General features: G+C 43.7%; 1 protein-coding gene across 11 annotated transcripts in view; it reads right to left on the minus strand.

Moving 5' to 3' along the window:
- The window catches only part of CACNA1B (calcium voltage-gated channel subunit alpha1 B), a 530,102-nt gene that overhangs the window by 190,572 nt on the left and 313,508 nt on the right, over positions 1-26,022 (minus strand). For all 11 annotated transcript variants that reach the window (XM_050926295.1, XM_050926292.1, XM_050926289.1 and 8 more), the window contains 4 exons: positions 24,503-24,592; positions 20,133-20,342; positions 7,083-7,195; positions 1,483-1,595 (listed from right to left, as the gene is read on the minus strand). In XM_050926295.1, the coding sequence (XP_050782252.1) occupies positions 1,483-1,595; positions 7,083-7,195; positions 20,133-20,342; positions 24,503-24,592 (526 nt within the window). The remainder of the gene's footprint in view (positions 1-1,482; positions 1,596-7,082; positions 7,196-20,132; positions 20,343-24,502; positions 24,593-26,022) is intronic.

Raw genomic sequence — 26,022 nt, forward strand, 5'->3', positions numbered from 1 at the left:
GAAGAGTCACTCCCAGCTGCAGTGCAGACATACCCTTGGGGGCCTGGCGTTGAACTAGAACTGCCAATCCAGGTTAAAAGCTGAGTGCTGTGTCTTTGTCACTATTTTAACCAAAGTTTGGTAACATGCAGTAGCTAACCTGAGTTAAGAATTTACCTTTTATCGCAGTGTAGACCTATCTTAAGGGGCTAAAAGACACCCAAACTGTGCAGCTGATGATGAGAGAAGTACATAAGTACAACAAATGACCATTTCATACTCTAGTTAGACAATTTGAGCATCCAAGGTTTGGACACCTCGTTATTTTCAAAAATCGGGCTCTCCATCTAAACCCTTTGTTAGGTTGCTCCTTGCACAGATATGCTGCACCAGCATTCCTCCTTGTAGCTAGTAGTCGTATTGCGGCAGCTCTGTCTCAGTTTACCCAATGTCTTTTCTGTCCCATTCTGGCTGTAAAAGTGACTGGCTCTCCAGCCAAAAAGCCACTTAACAGAGTCCAATCCCTTCTGTGGCCTCAGAGTCCTTCTCTTAAAATCAGAAACAAAAAATACCAAAAGAACCAAATAATCAGCCTAGCTAGGCTCCGCTGTTAGCTTCCTTCTTTGTAGGCTAGCTACAAACTGTCCCGACACCGACCCAAGTTCCTGGGTTTTAACCTCACCACCTTGTGGCTTGGACACACTCCCTCTCCCCAGGGATTTAGGCAGGCTGCAGTCCCTGATCAGCTCCTGTCTCATGTTAGGCTCCTTGCAGAGCACAGGACAGTTTGTCTGCTCTGCATCCCCAATCCAGCAGAGATGTGGTAGGTGAGGCTAACTGATCAGAGCTGAGTGGCCCCAACGCTCACCTGGCTGCTACACTCCCCTTATTAATACAAAGAGATAATTAAAGAGGGGGAGGAATGGAGGGGCAAACTTCTTTGTGGGGAAAACAACAAAACCAGCACGAATGCCCATAACATTTTCAGTTAGCTCATCATTACAACATTAACATCCTGCAGCAATGGATTACAACTTCAACAACTGCTGTTTGTTAATTCCAGTACATGTTAATCGGACACGTCAGAAGAACAAGTGAAAAGCTTCGTCCACCAAACTCTACTGGATCACAAAAGTGCCAGATTCACAACCCTGGAAACCGAAGACCTCAATACACTCCTAAATTAGGTACAGTACAGGCAGCACAAGCTTCCTCCTGTTGTTGTGCTGGCAAATCTTAGTCTTGTCCTCTGCAGGGCAGTAGTTTCATCTTCACGACTTATTCAGCTATAGAAACAATCACCCGCTTTGGCTGACATGGGTGCTGGTAGCGCTCACATCCCATAATCACAGTTCATGCTTGGCAGCGTAAGGGTGAAGGATACAAGCAGAAGTTACTGCTGGGGCACAAATTCTACACGGCTTTATAACAGGAGCGTGCAAGGCAATCAGGCAAATGTCGAGCTAAATAGCCGAAGGGAGTGAAAAAGGAACCTGGACTTACTTGGTTACTTTGAAAATCCTCAGCAGTCGAAGAGCCCTCAATACACTGATGCCAAATGAGGTACCAGGCTTCACTGCTGCCCAAATCACTTCAAAAATGCTCCCCACTATCACCTGCAAGAACAAGCCATTTTAAAAGGGAAAATGGTTGCACAACCGGCTGTGGTTTTGGGTCCTCCCACAGGGGCTAGGGACCAAAGAGGGGACAGCTCCTGCACTGTGATTGGATGCTAACCGGGGCTGCCAGTTTAATTCGCATAATCAAGGAAACAGCAAGAAAGCCCAAACTCTCAGACATAATGGCTCTCACTTTGTAAATGTGCGATCCAGCAGGAGAAAGGGGCGGCATGTTGTCGCACTGCCCCTGGAGCAGGACGGCAACTCAAAGTCACAGTCTGCTGCTTGCTTCTCCCTTGCTGCGGTGGCAGAATCACCGTACATGAGCCCTTCTGCAGGTGCAGATTGCTTCCCCCTGTGCACCAGCTGTGTGTGTTGGCTGGTGTATTGTGAGGTCACAGCCAAGACTCCACCTACTTCCCATCAGTGCCTGCTTGCACAAGGCTGGGGATAGCAGTCAGGTAGAAGCTGTCCCCATCTGCAAACCGTGCATATGGGCAGCCCTCACAGGGATGTGAAGTGTCTCCTTACACCCCTTACTCCCATGAGTAGGGGCACAGCTGGGCTCACGAGTGTGCACTGTATAGGAGGTAAGTATTATTATTATGTAAAATCAACTGGAAGCATCTCTCTGATCAGAACCTTTAAAATGCTGGTTAATTAAGATACTTGCAGTTAAATAAAAATCCTTAAAATCCACTAGAGTTCGCATCCAACCATTCAGCAGCCCCCGGCCTTCAGATGTTTACAGAATTGTCTCGGGACATATTTTGTTAAAATGTTGGCAGCTATGCAATAGTACAAACCCTAAGATTCAAAGGGACTTTCTATGAAATGTAGTGCAAATAGGTAGAAATTATAGTAATGAAAAATGCATTATAGTAAAGGGGGAATATATAAAAGCTAGGTTACTGCTTAGGTAATAAGGTAAGACAAGAATTTCTTAGCCTTTATATCTAGCTTCAGGAAAGACCAAAAGTTGAGACACTTTAGCCATGGAGAAGCACAGTAATTGCCTTGAAATGCACGAGGGACTTATTTCTACCATGGAATAGAAATTTCACAGAAAATCAAGGTGAACAGACAGACCTGTGCCCGTTACCGCACCAGAGTGATAATATGAGATTGTCAACACCCTGGAAACACCATTTGTGTACAGCATTCCAGCTCCTTTTGAGCAGAACCCAACTCTCCTCTCCTCCACTGTGTATCCTTTCTAGGGATCCATCATGCATCAGAGAAACCTTCCCCCAGACCCTCTGAGTTTTAAGTTGATAATTAATTTTCTTGCCATATTAAAATGACCTCTTGGGAGTAACTTCATACAAGATTCCACCAGACTACCCCTCCCTGGGGCCAATGTCTCTGTTTTGCTGTTTCGCTCTTTGCTTTTGAACTGTTTCATCTCGATGGTTTGTCAAACTAAACTGACTACAGAACTCTGTACTGTTCCAAAGGGGGTGAAGAAACCGAATTAATTTGGGACGTGGGAACGTGGGTGCGGGAGAAGAAACAGATAGTGGTGGGTTCCCAATGGACTCTCTAAAAAGGGAAGAATTAGAAAAGTGCTCAAAACCCTCTCCCTCATGGGAATCTCAGCCTGTAAAACTTATTACCAGAGCTTCATTCAGCATGGCATGAACAAAAGCCCAGTGGGTTTGTTCTGTGTTTAATATAAAATTCTTAAATCATTCACCCCACAAGATCAGGTATATGTTTTTGTTCCTTGTGGGTGGAGCATTCTGCTCAACAATGCCTTTTATGAAATAAATGAAGGGAAATTAGCAGACAGTGAGGGTGAAGCTTGCCATATTGTGGTCCATGCAGTACCTGTGGGGGGGATAGCGAACATCAATCCAGCATCTTTCACGAGAACTTGACAAAAAATGAGGCAATGCTAAATTTAGGTAAATTAAAAGCCAAATGAAAGTATTACAAAACGGGCTAATTTTCTTGATCCAGCTCACACAGACTGGAATTTTCAAAGGCACCTCAGGTTGTTAGACATCTAACTCCCATTGACTTTCAATAGGAGCTAGGTGCCAAGTCCAGATCTGGATTTAGAGGTAGGCGACCCAGGTGACTACTTGGGGTGCCAGGCTTGGGGGGCGCCAGGCTCGGAGTGCTGTTTTTGTTGTTAGCCACAAAAGGGAAAATAGAATGTTTGAAGTAAAATGTTTCAGGTGTTCTGTATGTGGATTCGTTTTTCAGTAACCTCCTAGAATGTTCTGAGACCTCTGTGGAACCTTCCATACTTGCTTATATATGACATGAATAAATACAGATTTACAGATCCTAGTAAGCAAGTGTTATCATTTTATATGACGGGGATAAATCACGCATGCAAATCATGCATCAAAGTCATGAAATGGGCTACAAGTGCAATAAAAAAAATAAGGTATTTAAAAGTTTAACAAATGGAGGGGGTGCTGAACAACCTCCTTGACTGGAGCACCAGTTGGTCTTGGGCGGGCCCTGGCCAACTCCCTTAGAAGTCTTTGAAAATCCCAACCCAATTTTCAGTCCAGCCTTAGCAGAACCTTCGTTTTTGCAAGCACAGAATTACGCCCCCACCAGCTTATTTGCTTTTAGTTTAGGTGACGTTCACTGAAGTCCCTGATTACATCCCAAAATCAGGAGTGTAGCCATCTAGGTGACTTAAACTGTGGGTGCAAATAGTTGCAGGTGCAATGCCACACACACAATTATTTGCATGACACAGTTTGCTCCCACAGAACTGGGGGATGGGTGTGATGTTGTGCAGTATGTATGGTTTTATAAAAATTTAATAATAAGTGAATATAATGTAACTGAGATATGCTTCATGCAAAAGGTCTCTTGTAAGGTATCATTACAAAGCTTATAATCTACAGAGTGTGTTCATCCTATTTGTATAAATGTATCACTCTTGTATCTGAAACTAGAAATATGAAATATAACTCTGAGGGCCTATTGTAATTATGTAAAGTGTGGGCCATTAATAGTGGTTTGGAATCTTGATGACTCCCATGAACTAGGACCATTGTCTGCAGATGGCTGTGTTTTACCTGCAAGTCTTCCTGTATATCTGTGTACTGGCAAGTGGGTAATGAATTCTTGCAGTGACATGTGATCATGTCACCTGAACTGGAACCCATCTTTAACCTTGTGTCCTTCCATTGAGAAAGACGGGGGTGGGAACTTAGAGAGGGACAAAAGGATTCCCCCCTTATGCAAAAGATATATAAAGGGGTGGAAGAGAACAAAGAGGGAGAAGAACCATCATGAAGAATCCCCTAGCTACCACCTGAGCTTGAACAAGCGCTGTATGATGGGGAAAGAATTGTGCCCAGGTCTGGAAGGTGTCCAGTCTGAGGAAAAAACTTACTGAAACATCTCTGAAGGTGAGATTATCTGTATTCAGTTTGATTAGACATAGATTTGCGCATTTTATTTTATTTTGCTTGGTGACTTACTTTGTTCTGTCTTTTATTACTTGGAACCACTTAAATCCTACTTTCTGTATTTAATAAAATCACTTTTTACTTATTAATTAACTCAGAGTATGTATTAATACATGGGGGAGCAAACAGCTGTGCATATCTCTCTATCAGTGTTATAGAGGGCGAACAATTTATGAGTTTACCCTGCATAAGCTTTATACAGGGTAAAACGGATTTATTTGCGTTTAGACCCCATTGGGAGTTGGGTATCTGAGTGCTAAAGACAGGAACACTTCTGTGAGCTGTTTTCAGGTAAACCTGCAGCTTTGGGGCAGGTAATTCAGACCCTGGGTCTTTGTTGGAGTGGACAGGAGTGTCTGGCTCAGCAAGACAGTGTGCTGGAGTCCTGAGCTGGAAGAAAAAACAGGAGCAGAGGTAGACTTGGCACATCAGTTGGCAGCTCTCAAGGGGGTTTGTGTGACAGTTTGCTCCCACAGAACTGGGGGATGGTGGCTGCACAGCTAGCCCTGAATGCTACGTCTTAGCATGAATATCGCCCAATTTAGGCATATTTGATATGTTCTGTCAGGGGTTTATTGTTGGTGGTGGTGGTTTCTTTTTGCAGTGTCAGCGAAAGATAAGGGATTGCCAGCCCCGCAAAGTACACCTGATGCTTCCCACATGTAAGAGGGTGGTTTACCCCTTTAAGCAGCAGGGGATCTATGGCCCATCAGTCCCAGCTGGGAAGAGGTCAAGTGATCCAATGAAGAGCTGAGAAAGCTCAGTTGGAGTTGAGGGGGGCTGCAGGAGGAAGGCTGGCTCCTATGATTGGCCCTGAGGGGGCAGGGGTGCTGTTGGTCTGGGCAAGAGCTTTGTTTTGTGTGAGTTTGTGAGGCTTTTAAAATCTTAATTAATAAACCGTGTTCTGAAAGAGTGGCATGGTGTTAGTCCTTCCTGGGCTGGGAGCCCGGCCAGCAGCCCGACACACACCACACCTTTCATGGCCTTGTTCTGCTCCAAACAACCCCCCTGTAGAGAGAAGGGGTTAGTCCAGGCTCTAGACCAGATTGGTCCTTGGCCTCCCTGCTGAGATGGCCAACAAAGGGGCCGATTAGAGTCAGCGGTGAGAGTGGAATTCGTGCTGCGGGCACCTGTCAAAGGTGAAATGGAGTGAGTCTCAATATTCATTTCCCAGTCGAGGAACAGTGCAGAAACAGCGTGTTCACTTCCAGAAGGGGATGGGAATCTCTCGCAGCATCTTGTCAGTTAAATGTCCAAGGGGTCAGACATAAAGTCCACTTCAGACTGGCTGGAGGACACACAAGATGCCCCAGCTGTTCTTTCCCCTCTCTAATCTTTATGGTGGTGGCTGCATCTTGAGTGGCAGCGACACGAAATATTGCAGCCCAGATACTCTCTTAGGATCCAGGTGCACAATTCCCATTAAAGACAACAGAAGGTGTGTTAGACACCCATATCCACAGACACCTGTAGAAGTGTCCTGTTTGCCCAGAGGGCCTGAGCACAAATGTTCACATCAATGGCATATGCTCAGCATCTCCCTCAAATCATGCCAGTTTTATTATTTACGCCTCATTATGGACACAGAGCTTTGAAACTCACTGCCCATGGACCGTGAGGGGAAGTCACCCACAGGATGGTAGAGAATCCGAGCAAAGGGAAATGTGATTTAAAACACAAACACACCCCTAACTTGAAAATGGCATCTCCTGATATTAGAGTACTTAGTGAGGCTATTGATGAGAACTGGATCCATGTGGGCTTTTAGCAGAAAACAATTCCCACAGACATAAGTTCTAGTTGGCTATTGGGTTTCTTAGGAGACAATTCCTAGAGGAAGTGTATTCAGACTGGCATGTTTCCTCATTGTATCTCACTCTTCACTTGATTTATACAGGGAAATGAGAGAGGAGTAGCTAATCTCTGTAAAATGTGCCCATGGGACATCATTGCCTTTGTACTCACTGATAAACATATAACATCACTCAACAAAGGAGGGGCTTCCACACCACGTTAGTTTGTGTAGCTGATGTCAACTTACCCCAAAGTCGAAGCAGTTGAATGAGGAGTGGAAGTAATTTCTTGGCCCCAGTCCGTACATCTTCAAGGACATCTCAGTAAGGAACAGACCCAGGAAAACAAACTCTGCAAAATCTAGAAGTCAACAAAAAGGCTGAATCAGTTAATGAGGTCCTGCTAGGCTGAGATAATGCAGTGCAACAGCTTCACAGCATGGACTGTCTCCTGCTGGTTGAAAACTCCTCTGCAATGGGAAGGTAACTGCTTTGGTACCTTTCACACAATTATTTCCGCATACACGTATGGGAGGTACATCATACAAGAAGCACAAAGGAAGCAGTTTCAGCTCTGCTGGGGAAGTTAGGTATGTGAGCTTTGAGAAATCCTGTCCACCTCTAGGAAAAGCATTTTGAGAAAGAGGGTTGTGAGGGGCTCTTTATAAAGGCCTCTCTCCCTTAACTCCACCCATAACATTTTGCATATGTACAATTACACAGACCTGTCAATCGCTCTTTCAAATGGGTAGTAGATTCACTCATTCCAAAGCCAGAGGGATCATTGTGATCATCTAGTCTGACCTCCTGTATAACACAGGCCATAAAACATTATATGTGCTGGAACTAGGGGTGCTGCCACCCTCCTTGGCTTGAAGTGGTTTCCATTATATACAAGGTTTACAGTTTGGTTCAATGGCTCTCAGCACCCCAAAAATTGTCCCAGTGCCCCTGTAAAACTTCCCCCAAAATCATTCCTAGAGCAGGTCTTTTAGAAAGACATCAAATCTTCATTTTAAAATGGTCATGGATGGAGAATCCACCACACCCCTTGATAAATTCGTCCAATGGTTGCATCTAACAGTATCATGTGCGGTTTACCCAGTTTGCTCAAATATGCAAAAAGATGTGATCCTAAGTATTGTTAGCACAAACCTGTGATCCTAAGTATTGCTAGCACAAACAGGGAGTCCCTTGAAGTCCCTTTAGATCACTGGTTAAATTAGATCCGCTATAGCTGAAAAATCACCTTTTTTCCAGGTGTGATTATGGTCTTAAAAATGACAATGAGTAAAATTTTTACAAGCATCTATGTCCTATTTTCAAAAGTGCCTATGTCACTTATGTGTCTAAGTTCCGTTGACTTTTAGTGGCACTTTGATAACTAAGTGATTTAGGTCACAAAGTCAATGGAACATAAGTGCCTAAATGATAGAGGCATTTTTGAAAATGAGATTTAGGTGCTTTTGCAAATTTTACCATATGTAAAAATGATCTCACCTAATTCAACGGACCTGCACCCTGTGTGCATTCAGTGTCCAAGGTGCTGACTTTACTACTGACTCAAAGTAGGTTCCTTTTGTTACCCCTGCAGAACCTACACAGCTCGGAGACAGCAAGTTGGGTTCCATTCTGCCTCATGCATCACCAATAAAACAGCCAGGTACGTTTTTGATTGGTAAGATTTTAATCACCTATCAAAACATAAGGGACAGAAAAAATCCAGCTGGATTTTTCAAATCCCAGATTGAATTTGCAGGAGTCGCAGTTAAGAAAAAACTACCGTTTGCTTCGTAAACTGAGCAGCTTGGATCTGGAGGTCACTGAGAAGGTGTGACCAGGGAGCATTTTTTTAAAAGCAACATCAAAAACAAAACCCTACCAAAACAGAACACTCCACTGCACACACATTTCTCCTCCTGGGGAAAGGATGAGAGAAGAACAAACCACATGACAGATACTAATGTTGATGCTTAATGCACAGCTGGAAGGTGTTCGTATGCAACAGCGGCAAATGCATTATAAAAACTGACATAGAATATGGAACTCACATGTCATTTACAGAGTCACTCTTTTGTCTACAGCTGCCCTTTAAGCTTTGTGATTCCAACTCTCCTTAGCCCGTGAACACAATTCCAGTTCCCTTCTCAGCAAAACTCGGCCCTAGCAAAGGATGTGGCCTTCAGGACATAAGTGGAATGAGTTTAGTGGAATCCTTTTATTTCCTTATGGATATTTGTTCCAGCTCATGCTATGAAACAGGCAGAAGCCCCTACCTGTGAGGGGGCAAGATATGAAGCAGCAAGGGGACCTGCAGGTCAGGCCAAGTCAGGGAATTTGCATCCACATGCCTGTTCTACCTAACTCTAGGCAAAGCTCTGGGTTTCTTGCTTTCAAGAGCACCAAATTTACCCCAAAGTTTTTTAAAATAGCTATGGATCCAGGAAGTCACACTGGAGAAAGTCCTGGCTCAGTGTGAGAATCCTGCTATATAGGTATTCCAATATCTAGCTCTTATATAGCGGTTTTCCTCAGTAGATCTCAAAGCACTTTACAAAGGAGGTCAGTATCATTACCCCCATTTCAGAGGTAGAGAGAGGGGGCAGTGAGTTGCCCAAGGTCACTCAGCAGGCCAATGGCAGAGCCAGAAATAGAACCAAGGTCTCCTGAGTCTCAGTCCAGTTCAATGCCCTACCCACTAGATAACACTACCACAGAGTCAGAATTATCTAGCACCCTAAATATTCATATATAGAAAAACACAACACAGATTGGCTGGATGGATAGATAGACAGACAGATCGATCAATCTGGGCTTTTTTAAGGTACATTGCAAGAAATGGGAGTAACAGATGTAAAAGTCAGAGAAACAGCTAAGAAGTTTGAGTGCCTGCTCCAGATCTCCTCTTTGCACCCCAGAGAGAAGGAACCAAATGTCGTTTCAGAGCTAGTGTTCCTTGAGCCAGAACTAGACTCAGTGGCACCTGGTTCCAGAGATCAAAGCTGGCAGTGGAGGCAGTGTCTCAATGGTGACCAGCTGCAATGGGCCCTGGCACCAAGAGGCCATATGCAGGCAATAAAGAAAGGGCGGAAGCAAGGATGCAGAGAAAAACGAAAGCACTTAACTCCTTGAGTACGAGAGCAACTCAGAATGAATCAGCTTCCCTGGCTGACGGATCCAAAACAGGATTTCTTCTGACATGGTCCTGCCCATATAATTGAAAATGCAATTTCATTGTTTGGACCTTCTGGTATTTGGGTCCTAAATTAAATTTAATCTCCCTTAAACAGAAGCATTCTGTAATTCAATTTAAAGGGAAAATAGTTTGATACAAATAGTCTAATTTAATTTAAAATGTCTGCTGCTGGCAAAGGCCACACTGGTATCATTTTGCCCCATATGTCTGAATTAGGTAGTTAGTGGCTCTTTTTTGTCAATCACCAACAAATTAATTCCATTTCCGCACTGTCTGGAAGTCTGATGTCATTAGGTGCAGGAGCTGGGGATGCTACTATCAGGTTTATTTGCTCTTCCCCATGTAGAAATCTCTAACCAGGAAAAGAGCCCCAAGTCCAACCTCCCTCTCTCCTTGAAGAGAGCGGGTTGAAATAATCAATCAGCAGACATAAATAAACATGCATGTTTCAGAAATCCTGTTTCTTTCGATTGCAAATGTTGCATATTTATATCCAGAGGGAGCTGGGCCTCTACTTCAAAGGCAAATACGATATTGTCAAGAAACTAACTGCATAATGCATTCGGTTAAGCACACTGCTGTGCACAAAAGAAAACAGATGAGATGAGTTCTTAGACTATGATGACCCAAATAGCTTGATCGAGTTCCCTATTTCCCAAAAAATAATAGTAATAATAATAATAATATTTTTGTTCAGCCTTTTTTAAAAAAAAATGTCATTCTTAAAGCATATTGAGGGAAGGTGTGAGGTATTAGATGGACAGTCCTGGAGAATATCAACCTCCATTGGTGGGACCCAAAGACCAACATGGACAGCAGCAACATGAGATTTCCCTGCACACTGCCCAGCCAGACTTACCTAGAGAACTGAAAGGACAGTTCACTCTCTATGGTCCATTAGTTCCTCGATCTTCTTTCATAGACGTGTCGATTTTAAGGCTGGGATGCTAGTGAAGGCAGGGGACTGGACTCAATGACCTTTCGGGGTCCCTTCCAGTTCTATGAGATAGGTATGTCTCCATACATTTTGGGGGGGTTAGTTCTGCTTTGAGCAGGGGGTTGAACTAGATGACCTCCTGAGGTCCCTTCCAACCCTGATATTCTATGATTCTATGGACAACTGAGATTATCTCACAGAACTTCTACATCAAGCCCATGATTTCTGGTTGAGCTGTAGAATATCTTTTAGAAAGGCATCCAGTCTTCATTTAATGACTGCAAGTGATGGAAACTCCACCACATGCCTAAATAAGTTTGGCCAATGGTTAATTACCCTCACTGAAAATATATGCCTTGTTTTAATTCCGACTTTGTCTAACAGCAGCTTCAAGCCACTAGCTCTCGTTATGCCTTTTTGTGCTAGATAAAGAGTTGTCAGTGATCAGAAATCTCTTCCTCTTGAAAATGGCAGCGACAGTGGCAATTAACGCAAACTGTGATGGTGGGTGATTGTATGAAGCAAACCTGTCCACTGGGAACTGCAATCTATTTCATCTAGGCCACTAAACAAAGGTTTGCACTTTGAAGAAGAGAACCTGCATAGCAGAGCCATAATATTTATAGCATTGTGCGACACTGATGGACTTTCTCTGCACAGAAGAAAAATTGGAAAATGCTCCACAAACATCCAAAAAGTTCCAGTGCCTACTCCAGATCTCTTCATAACATGAGAACATCAGAACAGTCATACTGGGGCAGACCAATGATTCAGCTAGCCCAGTATCTTGTCTTCCTACAGTGGCCAATGCCAGATGCTTCAAAAGGAACGAAGAGAACAGTGCAATCATTAAGTGATCCATCACCTGCCACCAGGTCCCAGGATCTGGCAGTCAGAGGCTTAGGGGCACCCACAGCATGGGATTGCATCGCTGACCATCTAGGCTAGGCTCTCATTCTTTTTTGAACCAAGTTATACTTTTGGCCTTCACAACATTCCCTGGCAATGAGTTCCACAGTTTGACAGTGTGTTGTGTGAAGAAATACTTCCTTTTGTTTGTTATTAATTTCATTGGGAGACCCCTGATTCTTGTGTTATGTGAAGGAGTAAATAACACTTCCTTATTCACTTTCTCCATATCAGTCATGATTTTATAGATTTTATAGACCTCTATCATATAGACCTCTATCATATTTCCCCGATCGAGGTGCTAAATGAGTACTCAAGGATGATAAGGCCATTGCAGAGAAACTAAATGATTCTTTGCATTGGTCTTCACAGCGGAGGATGTGGAGGGAGATTCCCAAACCTGAGCCATTCTTTTTAGCTGACAAATCTGAGGAACTGTCCTAGATTGTGGTGTCATCAGAGGAGGTTTTGGAACAAACTGATAAACTAAACAGTAGTAAGTAATCAGGACCAGATGGTATTCACCCAAGAGTTCTGAAGGAACTCAAATGTGAAATTGCAGAACTACTAACTGTGGTCTGTAACCTATCATTTAAATCAGCTTCTATTCCAAATGACTGGAGGATAGCTAATATGACGACAATTTTTAAAAAGGGGTCCAGAAGTGATCCTGGCAATCACAGGCTTGTAAGCCTGACTTCAGTACCAGGCAAACTGGTTGAAACTATAGTAAAGAACAAAATTTACAGACACAACATAATTTCAACAACATAATTTGTTGGGGAAGGGTCAACATGATTTTTGTAAAGGGAAATCATGCCTCACCAATCTACTAGAATTCTTTGAAGGGGTCAACAAGCATGGGGACATGGGGGATCCAGTGGATATAGTGTACTTAGATTTTCAGAAAGCCTTTGACAAGGTCCCTCACCAAAAGCTCTTAAGCAAATTAAGCAGTCGTGAGATAAGAGAGAAGGTCCTCTCATGGACTGGTAACTGGTTAAAACACATGAAACAAAGGGTAGGAAAAATGATCAGTTTTCAGAACAGAGAGAGGTAAATAGTGGTGTCTCCCAGGGGCCTGTTCTGGGCCCAGTCCTAGTCAACATACTCATAAATGATCTGAAAAAGCAGTAAACAGCGAGGTGGCAAAATTTTCAGAAGATACAAAATTACTCAAGATAGTTAAGTCCAAAGCAGAGTGCAAAGAGCTACAACAGGATCTCTCAAAACTGGGTGACTGGGCAACAAAATGGTCAATGAAACTCAGTGTTAATAAATGCAAAGTAATGCACATAGTAAAACATAATCCTAACTGTCCATATAAAATGATGGGTTCTAAATTAGTTGTTACCACTCAAGAAAGATCTTGGAGTCATCATGGATGGTTCTCTGAAAACACTGGCTCAATGTGGAGCAACAGTCAAAAAAACAACGAGAATGTTAGGAACCATTAGGAAAGGGACAGATAATAAGATAGAAAATATCATATTGCCTCTCTATGAATCCATGGTACGCCCACATCTTGAATGCTGCATGCAGATGTGGTCGCCACATCTCAAAAAAGATATATTGGAATTGGAAAAGATTCAGAAAAGCGCAACAAAAATGATTAGGGGTATGGAATGGCTTCCGTATGAGGAGAGATTAATAAGAGTGGGACTTTTCAACTTGACTGGTGTGGAGAACGTAAATAAGGAAGAACAAGAACTAGGGGTCACCAAATGAAATTAATAGGCAGCAGGTTTAAAACAAACAAAAGGAAGTATTTTTTCACACAACGCACAGTCAACCTACGGAACTCCTTGCCAGAGGATATTATGAAGGCCAAGACTATAACAGTGTTCAAAAAAAGAACTAGATAAATTCATGGAGGATAGGTCCATCAATGATTATTAGCCAGGATGGGCAGGGATGGTGTCCCTAGCCTCTGTTTGCCAGAAACTGGGAATGAGTGACAGGGGATGGATCACTTGATGATTACCTGGTCTGTTCATTCCCTCTGGGGCACCTGGCATTGACCACTGTCGGAAGAGAGGATACTGGGCTTAGATGGACCTTTGGTCTGACCCAGTATGGTCATTCTTATGTTCTTATGTTTTAGAAGGAGGTTTTGTGAAGGGATACAGGGGTTCACCTCACTGCAGATAATACATATCCCTGCTACACAGGGGCACCTGGCATTGGCCACTGTCAGAAGACAGGATAATGGGCTAGATGGACCTTTGATCTGACTCAGTATGGCCACTCTTATGTTCTTAGTTATCTCTTTTCCAAGCTGCATAGTCCTAGTCTTTTTAATCTATCCTCATACAGAAGCTGTCCCATTCCCTAAATCGTTTTTGTTCCTCTTCTCTATACCTTTCCCATTTCTAATATGGGGTGATGAGAACTGCACACAGCCTTCAAGGCACAGTCATACCATGGATTTATATAGTGGCATTATGATATTTACTATTTTATTATCTATCCCTTTCCAAGTAGTTCCTAACATTTTGTTAGCTTTTTTGACTGCACACAGCCTTCAAGGCACAGTCATACCATGGATTTATATAGTGGCATTATGATATTTACTATTTTATTATCTATCCCTTTCCAAGTAGTTCCTAACATTTTGTTAGCTTTTTTGACTGCCACTGCACATTGAGAACTGCACACAGCCTTCAAGGCACAGTCATACCATGGATTTATATAGTGGCATTATGATATTTACTATTTTATTATCTATCCCTTTCCAAGTAGTTCCTAACATTTTGTTAGCTTTTTTGACTGCCACTGCACATTGAGCGCATGTTTTCGGAGAACTGGCCACAGTGACGCCAATATCTAATTCTTAAGTGGCAACAGCTAAGTTAGACCCCATTATTTTGCATGAAAAGCTGAGATTATGTTTTCTAATATGCATTATTTTGCATTTATCAATACTGACTTTCATCTGCCATTTTGTTGTTCAGTCATCCAGTTGCATCCCGGAGGGAATGGCTGTTTCTCCAGTGGACCATTGATTCTGGGGGCATGTGGATATCTGCTGCTATTCACTAAGGACCTGGGCCCATATGGATATCTGCTGCTATTCACTGAGGACCTGGGTCCAAAGAATTCACAGAACACCGATGCTACTAAACAAAAGTGAAACTAAACAAATATTCCAATTAATTTCTTAAAGCTCCCACAGCTCCTGTTTCAAAGCAGTGGAGACAATGGGAAATATCAAGCAGAGAAAGTTATTCAGAGCATTTCAATAACACAAAAGTTAAAAGAACATGGGTGGGGGAAAAATCAATGCAGACCCAAAGGCTCTCACCATCTATTCATTAAGTAAAACATATTTGTAATTTAATTAAATGCTTCCCAGAGGGACAGCTATACTTGAATTAGAGGGTGCCTGGTTGAGTTTCAAGATGCTGCAGACCCTCCCAGACATGACTTCACTCCTCGGGTTCCTGTCCGTTGCAGTTCACAAGACTTCTTTCAAGTTCAATTATAAGTGCCCTCCAGGAAACAGTATAATTAGAGGTGGTTACATTTTTTGTGTTCTACATGAGGCCTTCCAAGTCTCACTCCTTTACTTCTTTACTGAGAGGCTCACTCGTGGATTAGTCTTAACAATGGTTTTTAAAATCTCTCACTACTGTGGCGAAGGATTTTGTTGTGTGTTTCAATGAGATATTTCAAATCTCCTGGTTTTGTGGAATCTCATTCAGTGTCACTGTCACTCTTCGATATAATCCTGTTACATCCAGGGTTCACTCATCATTAAATAATTAGAGTGCCTATGGTTCAGTGTAGAGACAGGCCTAAATAAAAGTACCAGATCTGATCAGCCCCAACATTTGGAAAAGTTTCTATCTCCATTTCTGAAGCTTTGAACCATCTTAAAGGAAGAGCAGGGTTTGTTAATCATTTCGGGGCTTGGATGCTTTTCTGGAGCTCTTTGGTCTGAAAATGACAGGCTGGAAATATTGAACACAGCATGGTGGCACTTCTGCTACTGGTCTCAGCCAAAGACAGGAGGTTCAAAGGCAAATGAAAATTATGAACAGGGAGTTAAACAGGCATATTTGAACTTTAGAAAATGTTGGATCTGAGCTCAGCTGGAATTTCATCTCAAGGTTCAGATTCATCTAACCACTGTACTTTATCTTAATTGAAATATCGTCTTCTCCAGCCTACGAAATGAGGCTAGAGTTACAAGCTATGACACTTGCTCTTAGAATTTCTATGGCTGAGGTTCATTCTCCATGTCCAAGGCTCCTTTTATCTGATTGTCACCAATCATAGAATCAATCATAGAATCATAGAATATCAGGGTTGGAAGGGATCTCAGGAGGTCATCTAGTCCAACCCCCTGCTCAAAGCAGGATCAATCCCCATCTACCAATCTACATAGCTTATAATATTCTAACTAGAGAGAGTCTAGAGACGCAAAGCTCACACCTAGATCTGAATGGCCACCAAGTTTGTGAGTGTTCAGATCTAGAGTTTTGGTTTGGGACCCGCATCTAATTTCTACAGTCCCATGACAAGAATGTGTCAGGCTGCTGTTTCTAATAGCACATGGCCCATTTCCACTGGTGTTTCCTTAGCACCACCCAAGGATTTATTTGTGGGCATGGGAAACTATACCAAGATCTCTGGCCTGCAAATGGTATAACAAAGGTGTCATAGGAAATGATCATGCAAACCACAGAAAACTATATAGGACAGAAAGAAGAAAGAGCATCTCTGGTTGGGAAGTTACTGAATATTTAGAGTGAAGGAACAGATGTGATTGAGAAAAGAATATCTCTGTTGTTCCTACTGAAAATCAATCAATCACATGGGTCAACTGTGATTCCCAGTTGGGTAGCATCCTAAATGCACAGATTAGAGCACCCGGTCAAGATTTTCAAAAGCATCTTGTTATTTTGAGTGTTTCCATTTCTGGGTGCTCAATTTCAGTTTCCGCAAAGGAACCTGGTTTTCAGAGAGCAGGTGTTGGGGAATTTCGGAACATCAGGCCGCTTGGAGGTGTCTCAAGTTGGGAACCCAGAACTAAGTGACCCAAAATCATTAATCACTTGGCCTCTGTCTTATAATAGGAGGTCATTTCTGGTAGACTCAATAGTTACTGCTGTCATGGCACAGTGTGCATTTCAGTGGGGTTGGAGTGTGCCCCATATTGCCCCCATTGAGATAAGTTGGACCCTTAACTTCTCACCTTTATCCTAGATTTTTCTTCTCCCCATCAGGAATTGCATCTTTAATTCCAGTTAACATGAACATTCCTTCAATGCGAGCTTGGATATCAAAACAAAGTGGATTTCAGCTCACATTCCTATTTAAACATTCCCTCAGAAATGTTACTGCATTTCTACAGTTCCAGAAAGCAAACTTGGAAATCTAAAATCTTCTGGTTAGAATGAAAGACTAAAAAACATTTTTCTAGCCATTTACTCCCAATTTGAGAAGAAAACCTAAACCTCAGATTTCTAATTGCTTTGCTACTCTAATCTATTATTTCTGCTGTTCAATTCAGAAAAAGAAAAGGCAAAACTGATTTCCTGTGTCGTCTGTCTCTATTTTCCCTCTAAATCGTGAGAAAGGAGAAGAGTTGAAAGGACTTTTTTCTCCCTTTCACCCAACCCTCATTATAGCTTTCAGTTACCTGGTATTATTAAATATTTTAGTAAATATTAGCAGGAGCTCTTTGAAGACACAGTAACCCATAGCTTCACCCTTTCAGCCTGTGGGAAAGGAAAGACTTCAAAAGTTAATTATTTTTATTATTATTTTAAGATAGGAAGACTTAGTTCCTAAGTTATTCTGTTTTACACATCTTATTTCATTTTTTTTTTCTGGTTTGGAAAAATTTGCCCATGAGCCACGAATCGATAACCCACATATTGGCGTGAGGGCTCGATTATTCAAGGTGCTGAGCATTCTGGCCCAGTCCAGCAAAGCACTTAAGGACAGGCTTAACTTTAAGCAGTCCCATTAAACTCAATGGGTGAAGTCAGGCCCCACTGAAGACAAATGGAGTTCTGTCATGGACTTTAATGGGCCCAGGATTTCACCCAATGGGACTACTCATGCTTAAAATCTAGCAACTGCTTAAATGATCTGTTAGTCCGGGCCAGTGTACTTATTACCGTGCCGGACTGAGCCCCAGAAGCATGAAGCAGATCGAACTGTACCAAGAGTCCACCTCCAGCTTCTCTGATCTCCATACTAATACAAGAAACTGCAGCACACTAAGGGCCAGCCTGCACAACTGGGAGCCAAATTTTCAAAAGTGCTCAGCATTCAGCAGTTCCCATTTTGATACATATAGCGAGATTAGCACCCAGCATGCTGGGCTCGTCTAAATGAGCAGCTAGTGCACAGCAAGCTGGGATACAGATTTACAGCATGTCCGCATACTGCGCACTGACTGGCCACGAGAACCCTGCGGTGCACTAAGAAACTTTTAGTGCTCACCGGTAGGATAGTAAGTGTGCGGTTGCTGTGCGCCGTTCGTCTGCACGTGCACACTGAGCTCTTCTGAAAATGTCACCTTAAGAGCTGAAGATCTGGGGCCTGATCCCAATGGGAGTTTTCCAGGGGACTTCAGTGGGAGCAGGATTGGGGACAAGGGCTCCAAAGCCATAGGGAAATCTTGGAAAGTGCATTATGCAATTTGCCCAGTCTGACATATGGCACCATTTTCACAATGTCCCTCTGCAGAGAGGGACACTAGGATGGGGACAGAACAGCACATGGGGGAACTCAAGTACCGGATACGGAAATGCTGTTCAACTCTCTAAATTGTTGGGGCCTCAGACCCCATTACCACCTTCACATCCATGTTATCCATGAGCTCTGCTGGCACAGAACTAAACTTTGTGGGTCTGACTATGATTTCCCTCAAACATTTTATACCGGTATATCTTCATGGACTGGATCTTTAAACCATTATGAGGCCAGAATCAGGGCCCTACAACTGACCTTCTGCTCAGCAGCTGCTTTGACTGGGTGCTAGGTTTTAAAATGCATTATCTTCTATTCAGTGTCAAGCACTCTGACTTGAATTGTCAGATACATACAGACAATGCAGCTCTGTTATTCCACCCCCATAATAAACTCAACCCTCCCTAACCTCTCAGGGAGAAATTGATGGTGCTTGAAATTCATTGTCACTGTATGCTTAAATTCTCAGTTTATCCAAACTGCAGTTTCTCAGGAGGTTTTGGGCCAAATCTTACAACCTTTGGATGAGCAGGGCTGCTCCTACTGTTGTAAAAAAAAAAGAGCGGGGGGGCACTGTGGAAGCAAGAAGGCGATCAGCTGAGGAGGAGTTTAACTGTATAAAGGATCTAATTGCAGAGAGCAGGATTCATTGGTTATTCATTACAAAATAAAACAACATTACACACTTTACAAAAGCAATAACACTCAAAGGGCCTTTATACAGTACTGGATGCCCAAACTAATGGGTGACCAAAGGCATCGGGCTAAAACACCTCTAACATGAGCAGGCATATGATATCATCACCCACCTGTCCTGTGTTATTGCTTATATATGTATGGGACATATTTGCACAGTGTGATTCGCTGGAGGGTACTGCTACATTTCTCCTCATTGGCCACGCCTGGCTTATTCAGGCAAGTGCTCTCATGGAAAGCCCCTTTCTGTACAAGTGCATGTTCCGAGAGAGTTTGCTATTAATTGGCACAATTGGACTGAATTAGTGTAAAATGTTTTGGTGCAGGAAATAATGTTTCTATTAAGTGGAACTGTCCATTGCACAAGTTGATATCAAGTGGGCTTCAGGGTCTATATTATCTTCATATGTTTTACTATAAAAAAATGACCTAGTGTATTGAACATAGGGAAAATCTGAGAACAAGCTATACATCTCCTGGGTGGGAGTTGAATTGTGAGGTTCTCTGGACAGCCACAGGTGAAGACAGCTTGAGAAACTTATAACGCTGCTGTGAGGGACCCAAGTAAATATTTTTTCCCAATCCACAAGCCCCCAAAAAATCCTCCCGCGATGTTCACAACTGACAATGGTCAGTTTGTGGCTGACCATTACAAGTCAAAGCACATTGTCCACTTTCTCTGGTGTTTCTTGGAGCCACTTAGTAATTTATTTGTGAAACTCCTGGATGGGGCATAAGATGTCATAAAAAGACCTCAAGGCTGCAGGTGTTAATGGCAACGTGGGGCTGGTGCTCAGAGCACTCAGGAGAGGGAGGACCGGATGGAACATGGCTCTGATCCCTGACACTTACACAAAGCAGTGGTGAGCCCCTCCGGCTGGTCATAATGCACCATGGCGACGCACAGAGTGTTCAGGGTGACAACACACAGGACGATCCAGTAGAAGCTTTGTGCCTTCACCATGCGCCGGATGAAGAACCGGAACATCTTCTCTTTCCTCCGGAAATACGAGGAGCTCTCATTCTTTCCGCTCTTCAGACTGGCCCGGGCAAATGGAGACCCTGGGCATTGGAGGACACAAGAGATTATCATCAGACTGAAATCAGGAAGATAATGGGGGAGGGAGAAACTTGAAATCACAACCACAAAGAGCCCAGATCCTCAAAAGTATGTAGATGCCTAACAGAAATGACTGAGAGTTAGGTGCCCAAATACCTTTGAGGATCCAAACCAAAGAACCTCCCTCCTCTCTGGAAATGCAGCTAAGCACAAATGTGGCCACATTTACAATGAGCTGCAAGAGACACAGATTTGCCCAGACCATCCCAATGGATTAACACTAGGATCTGAAAAGAGCCTAATGGTGTCAGATGCTCGGCTCCCACTGCCTTTCAAAGTGAATTAGGCACCCAGCCCCTGTAAATAGCTTCAAAAACCCTAGATAATCTCAAATCCTGAGCTCTGACCGGCCAGGTTAAAGCTATGGGCAGCACAGCACTTACTCGGTTATCTGTGACACGAGTCTAACCCCCTCTCCCCTGCAAGCCAGCCCGAGTGTTGTGGAACTGGCTGCAGGCACCCTCTGGCTCTACAGTGCGGGTCACAGCATGGTGTGCTGACTCTCCCTCTGCAATCCAGCGCTGGCCGTCGGGAATGCTGGGACCCAGATCGCTCCCCTGCCCCCCAGCACTGCACTGGCCAGGGGGCAGGGAAGTCATGCTGAGCACCCTTTATCGCTCCTTCAGAAAGGAGAAGATGCAACCTCAGCTACTGCCTTCTGCTCACAGCAGCCCAGGCGCTGGCTAGCTGGATGGGGCAGAGCCTCAGAGCCACCCTCTAGCCTGGCAGACTGAATCCCCTTGAAGCTGGGAAGTGCTACCAGTGTCTCCTCCCAATAACCTGCGTGGCACAGATCCTGCCCTGGCGCTCACACTGAGGGAAAAGGCTCCCTACATCCCTCTTTCACCTCGTACGCCCGCACAGCCCAGAGCAGGATTTGACCCAAGTGCTCTACGGCAGGTGGGCTGACTCACATTTGCTCTGCCTCTCATGGCTGCATTTCACATCTTGTCTGAAATCCCGATTAAGAGTCAGATGTTTAAAAATAGACACTTGAAAGAAGAAAGGAGCTCGAGATTAAAAAGTGTCCACCCTACAGGGATGGGCACTCTAGAAATGCCTGATGTGCTATTAGAGCTATTAGTTTTATAACATTTCCTTCCATGTAGCAGAATTTCTCACTGTTTATATTGCCCTTCAAGACAACAGAATTAACCAGAGGCCAAGAAGAAAGCTGATGTTATTCTGTAAATACAGATCTCTCAGGAACCTATGGCAAAGCTTTGGTGTCAAAGGTGCCCAGGAGATCTGAACACGGCTATTCCACTCTGCTTACATCCCTACCACTCTTCATATGGACACCGTTCCGAGGTAACTAAATTCTGCATTCAGTTCAACTGGTCTGAAGCTGGAGTAACTTCTCTGACGTGAACCCACTCTGGTGTAAATCAGAGTGGTATTTGGACCAATAAGAGAATACAGATTTGCCATGTGCCTCTGAGCAGAATTTTGCCCGTTCCTTGGAAAACCACACCAGACATTAGGCACTCGGAGTGCTGAACTGGCTGGTTATTCCAGTGCGAATGTTTCCATTCCAGCACCTAATGTTCCTATCACAAGGCAGCCAGGATCTACCATTATGGTTTTATCAGCACAGAAAGAACACAAAAAGAAGGGAGAAAATGAAAGTGTGGATTAAACTATTCTTTCAGAAAGCAAACTGTGACTGATATTTATTGTTATACAGCTTTCTAATGTGACTATAAGGTTCCAGGAGGCACTTTTAATTGAATTACAAAGCAACTTGTGCAGGTAACAGCTGGCAAGAGGTTCATCAGTGCAACTATTGCACCGGTCAGCACATTTACATCACACTTTCTAATTAGATTGTTAGTTCTTCTAGGGCCTTTAAGTCACATCAGAGAGATATGTTACTATAGCATAAGGAAAACATTAGAAAAAACCTGCATTAAATCCTCACTTTGTCCATAAACCCCAGTATGTTTTGATTGTTTATGATATGAGAGTTTCATGCATTTCAGGAGGGTAAAATATCTCTTCCACAGCCTGCAGCACTTTTAGTTTTCTCTGCTGTATTTGTTTCTTCTTCTCCACCGTGTGCCATGCTTTACCAAACACACTCTTCATAATTGGGGGAACCAGACATACAGAAAAGGGGGCAGTGCAGATATCTTCCTGACCATACACTCAATAGATGGGTCTCAGTTCAGCATCAGATTATCCATGAGTGCAAGGGCTGCTGCTTCCACCAGATCTGCTGTGGGAGGCGCTAGATGCAGAGAATTGCTCACGTGGCACACGTTCCTGGAGCCCGAGAGGACTTAGAAATGGATTAAAAGCTCCCTATATGTCCTCGTGGCAATAACGGAATGCTGTAGCAGTGTGGACCTCCTGCCATGCACACAGCAACTTCTCCTCACTCCAAAACACACATACACACAGATGCTCTGATTTCTCCAGCAGCAACACTTTCCTACTGGTTTCAGCAGGTTGAGCAGTTCAACTGCTTTGTGGCTAATATGGGTGGATTCCTGGGGATGAATGGTGGGTTACACCAATGCGCTGTACAACACTCACCTGGAATGATCCGCTGCTCATTTAAGAAAACCAAAACCTTTGACTGTCTTAGGGCCTGTCTACATAGCCAGTAACCGCACAGCGAGCCATGGTGTGATTCTACAGCACACCAGCTTGTTGTTCAGTAGCATCTCATGTGGACAATGCGACAGCAGAGTCAAAGTCCCAGAGTGCAGCTTGGCTCATTGTACTTTCAATTAGTTGTACGCCAAGCCGCACTTAAGACTTTCACTGCACTATAGCAGCAACCACCTGGGACATTACTGTGGGGCAAACTAGGGTGCTCTAGATTCACACTCTGGTTTGCCACACAGCCACTTGCCGTGTTGACAAGCCCTCAGACCGTTAAGCGCCAAATTTTCAAAGAGTGGAAGTGAGTGTGTACGGTGCATTCGCATTTGTACCTCCACATGGACACGTACCACTTATGGTTCCATTTTCAATGGGCATCATGAAAAGCTCATGATCTGCTGCTCCTTAATGTCTATGGTACCATTAGAAATTGACTGAGAGCAGCTGCTGCTTTAGCAGCAAACGAAAATCAAGACACACTCAGCAAAGTTTCTTCCTAGGGGGTTCGTTCAGGATGGTTAGAGGGAAGAGGCAAAATGATTTACCAGAAAATAATCAGGACATGTTCCCAGCTTGGGGCTATAGTCCAGCCTGGCCACCACTGGAGGTGGAAATTTACCATCTCAAAGGCTTTCCCCATTGCTGGTGCTCAAGCAGCAGAGAGTTGCCTGAGTTTGCAGTCCTCCAGCCCTGTCTCATCACTCCACCCTGTCCATCTGTGTGAGGTCTAAGCAGAGAATTAATTCCTGTTTTCAGGAAAGCAAGTAGAGTTTCTGGACCCTATCACATTCCTGCTTTATGTATTAGAAGATTCTGTGGTCATGGAAAGGCTCTGGGACAGGTATATAATGGCGCACGCTGCACCTCATTTATGCACGTGAGCATGGGGTGGCCAGCTGTGTGCAGCCCTCCATGTCCACATCTGGCTTAGCAATGTGGAGATCTGCAACAAGAGGCATTGCTAGGGCAAAGGTTATAGAGCTAGCAGAGACGTCAGTCCAGGGTTTCCCTGTGACCATCCAGAATACAAGCCATTCTCTAAATAAGTCAGCTATGTGTCCAACTGGGAACACTGCTCATTTATGGGCTTAGATTTTTGTCCATTCCCTCCCCTCCCCACAACAAATGAGGCTAGAGAACACCTTAAGGCCCAGCCTGACGCAGTGGGTGGTGTATGCATGGAGGAGCATTCCCCAAGAAGGAATCCCAGAGTCATTGTGCCTGATGCAGGAATGACTCCTCCAAGGGCTGTGTAAGGGCAAGGACTGGGATTGCATCTGGCTCTCAAGCAGGACTGCAAAAGGGTGGAGGAGAGTCCCTGGCTCCTCTCCCACTCCCTTGCATGCTGGTTAAGGACTCGATGCTGAAATGTCCATGTTAAGTGTAGCTAAGTGCAGTCTGCTGAAACAAAGGAATAGCTCAGAGGAGTGTGACATGAAAGCACTTTGCCTGAGTTCTTAGCACTGCCAGAGAATGCAGGGCCAGTACTCACCAACGGAGCAAATGTCTGTGAAATGGTCCTCCCCCTCTTCAGCATGAATCAGGTCATTTTTGCTCTTCTTTATTGTAGCTCTTTTCAACACTGCATGCAAATTTTAAAAAAAAAGCACTATAAACATCGTGTAGTCAATCCTCTCTCCACCTCTCATTCTCCGGGGCCTGTATTTCCTTCCCAATGCCAGTTAAAAGCTGCCATACACGGATAAGCCATAGCAAATGGATCAACCTACAGCTTTGTACTGTGGCCTTTGCTTGCTTTGATGCCAGGGTCATTATTTATTTAACCTTCTTAATCTTGAAAGTTTGCCAGCAAAAATTCTGTCCACCCACGTCTCAATGCAACTGAAAGTGGAAAGGCAGCGGGAAAGAAAAATATCTGGTAGCTTCTCAGAGCTCGGAATCAGGGCACTGCCACCATTGTTCATTTCAGCATAGCTACCAGAGTGATATTTATGTTAAACAAAGGCATATGCAGAGGAGAGATTTGGCTTGGTTAATTGAGCCATGACGAGATACGGGATAATAGTGCTATTATCTGTTAACATATTTATATTGACACTCTGCTTTTCTACCACATGCACCATTAAAACATCAGCATTCACGCTATTCCAGTAGAGATCGTTTGCCACCGTATGTTGCCCTAAGCACAGGAAATACCATCGATAAGCAGATAATATCCCATGGTGAATGTTTTTTTAATGACACCCACTCTACAATACCTTCCATCTGGGGACATCAAAACTCTTTGAAAACATAAGCCTGGCCCGGCAATCCCTTTTGTGAGGTAGGTAAATATCACTATCCCTCTTTTACAGATGGAGAAACTAAGGCACGGAAAGATTAACTGATTTGCCCAAGGCCATTGAACATGCAGTGGCAAAGCACAATTGCTGCCTCACAAAGCCTGCTCTGAGCCTTAGACCACCTGCCGTGGAACCTTGCAAACTATCAGAAAATATTTTGATACTGTCTTGATAAGAGTTTAAAAACAATATAATGATTAAGCACCATTTGATACCAGCAGTAAGACACTCCATGGTGTGGTGATACAAACTGTCCACTGGAGACATACAGGAAATCTGCTATGTCAGAACTGTCTTGAGGATAATTGGGGTTTACAGGGGATCCTTATCCTACACCAGCTGCATCGCTATGATTGAATAATGGGTGCACCACCTCCTCAGCATCAGAATCCTTCTTATCAATGATTACATAGTTCACTTTAGAGATGGGCTCACCGTAACCCCGCAGATTCCCAAGTATCCGAACTTTGGAGGGTGAAGGGTTCTAATCGGAACTGGGATCTGGATCCAATTTTTGCATATACTGACTTTATAACAGGCTGAACCAATAGGCCCCAGCTTCGGGGCATTAAATGTCTGGGTCTGAATTCTGTGGCCTAAGTCCATCTCTCTTTTAGTTACACAACTCCCCTCTTGTAAAGCTATTCCTCCAAACCAGGCGCTCATTGCAACGAGGCACCAACAGCACTGGCTACAGCCAAGCACTGCG

This window comes from Gopherus flavomarginatus, chromosome 17 (assembly GCF_025201925.1).
Source record: "Gopherus flavomarginatus isolate rGopFla2 chromosome 17, rGopFla2.mat.asm, whole genome shotgun sequence".
NCBI lineage: Eukaryota > Metazoa > Chordata > Testudines > Testudinidae > Gopherus > Gopherus flavomarginatus.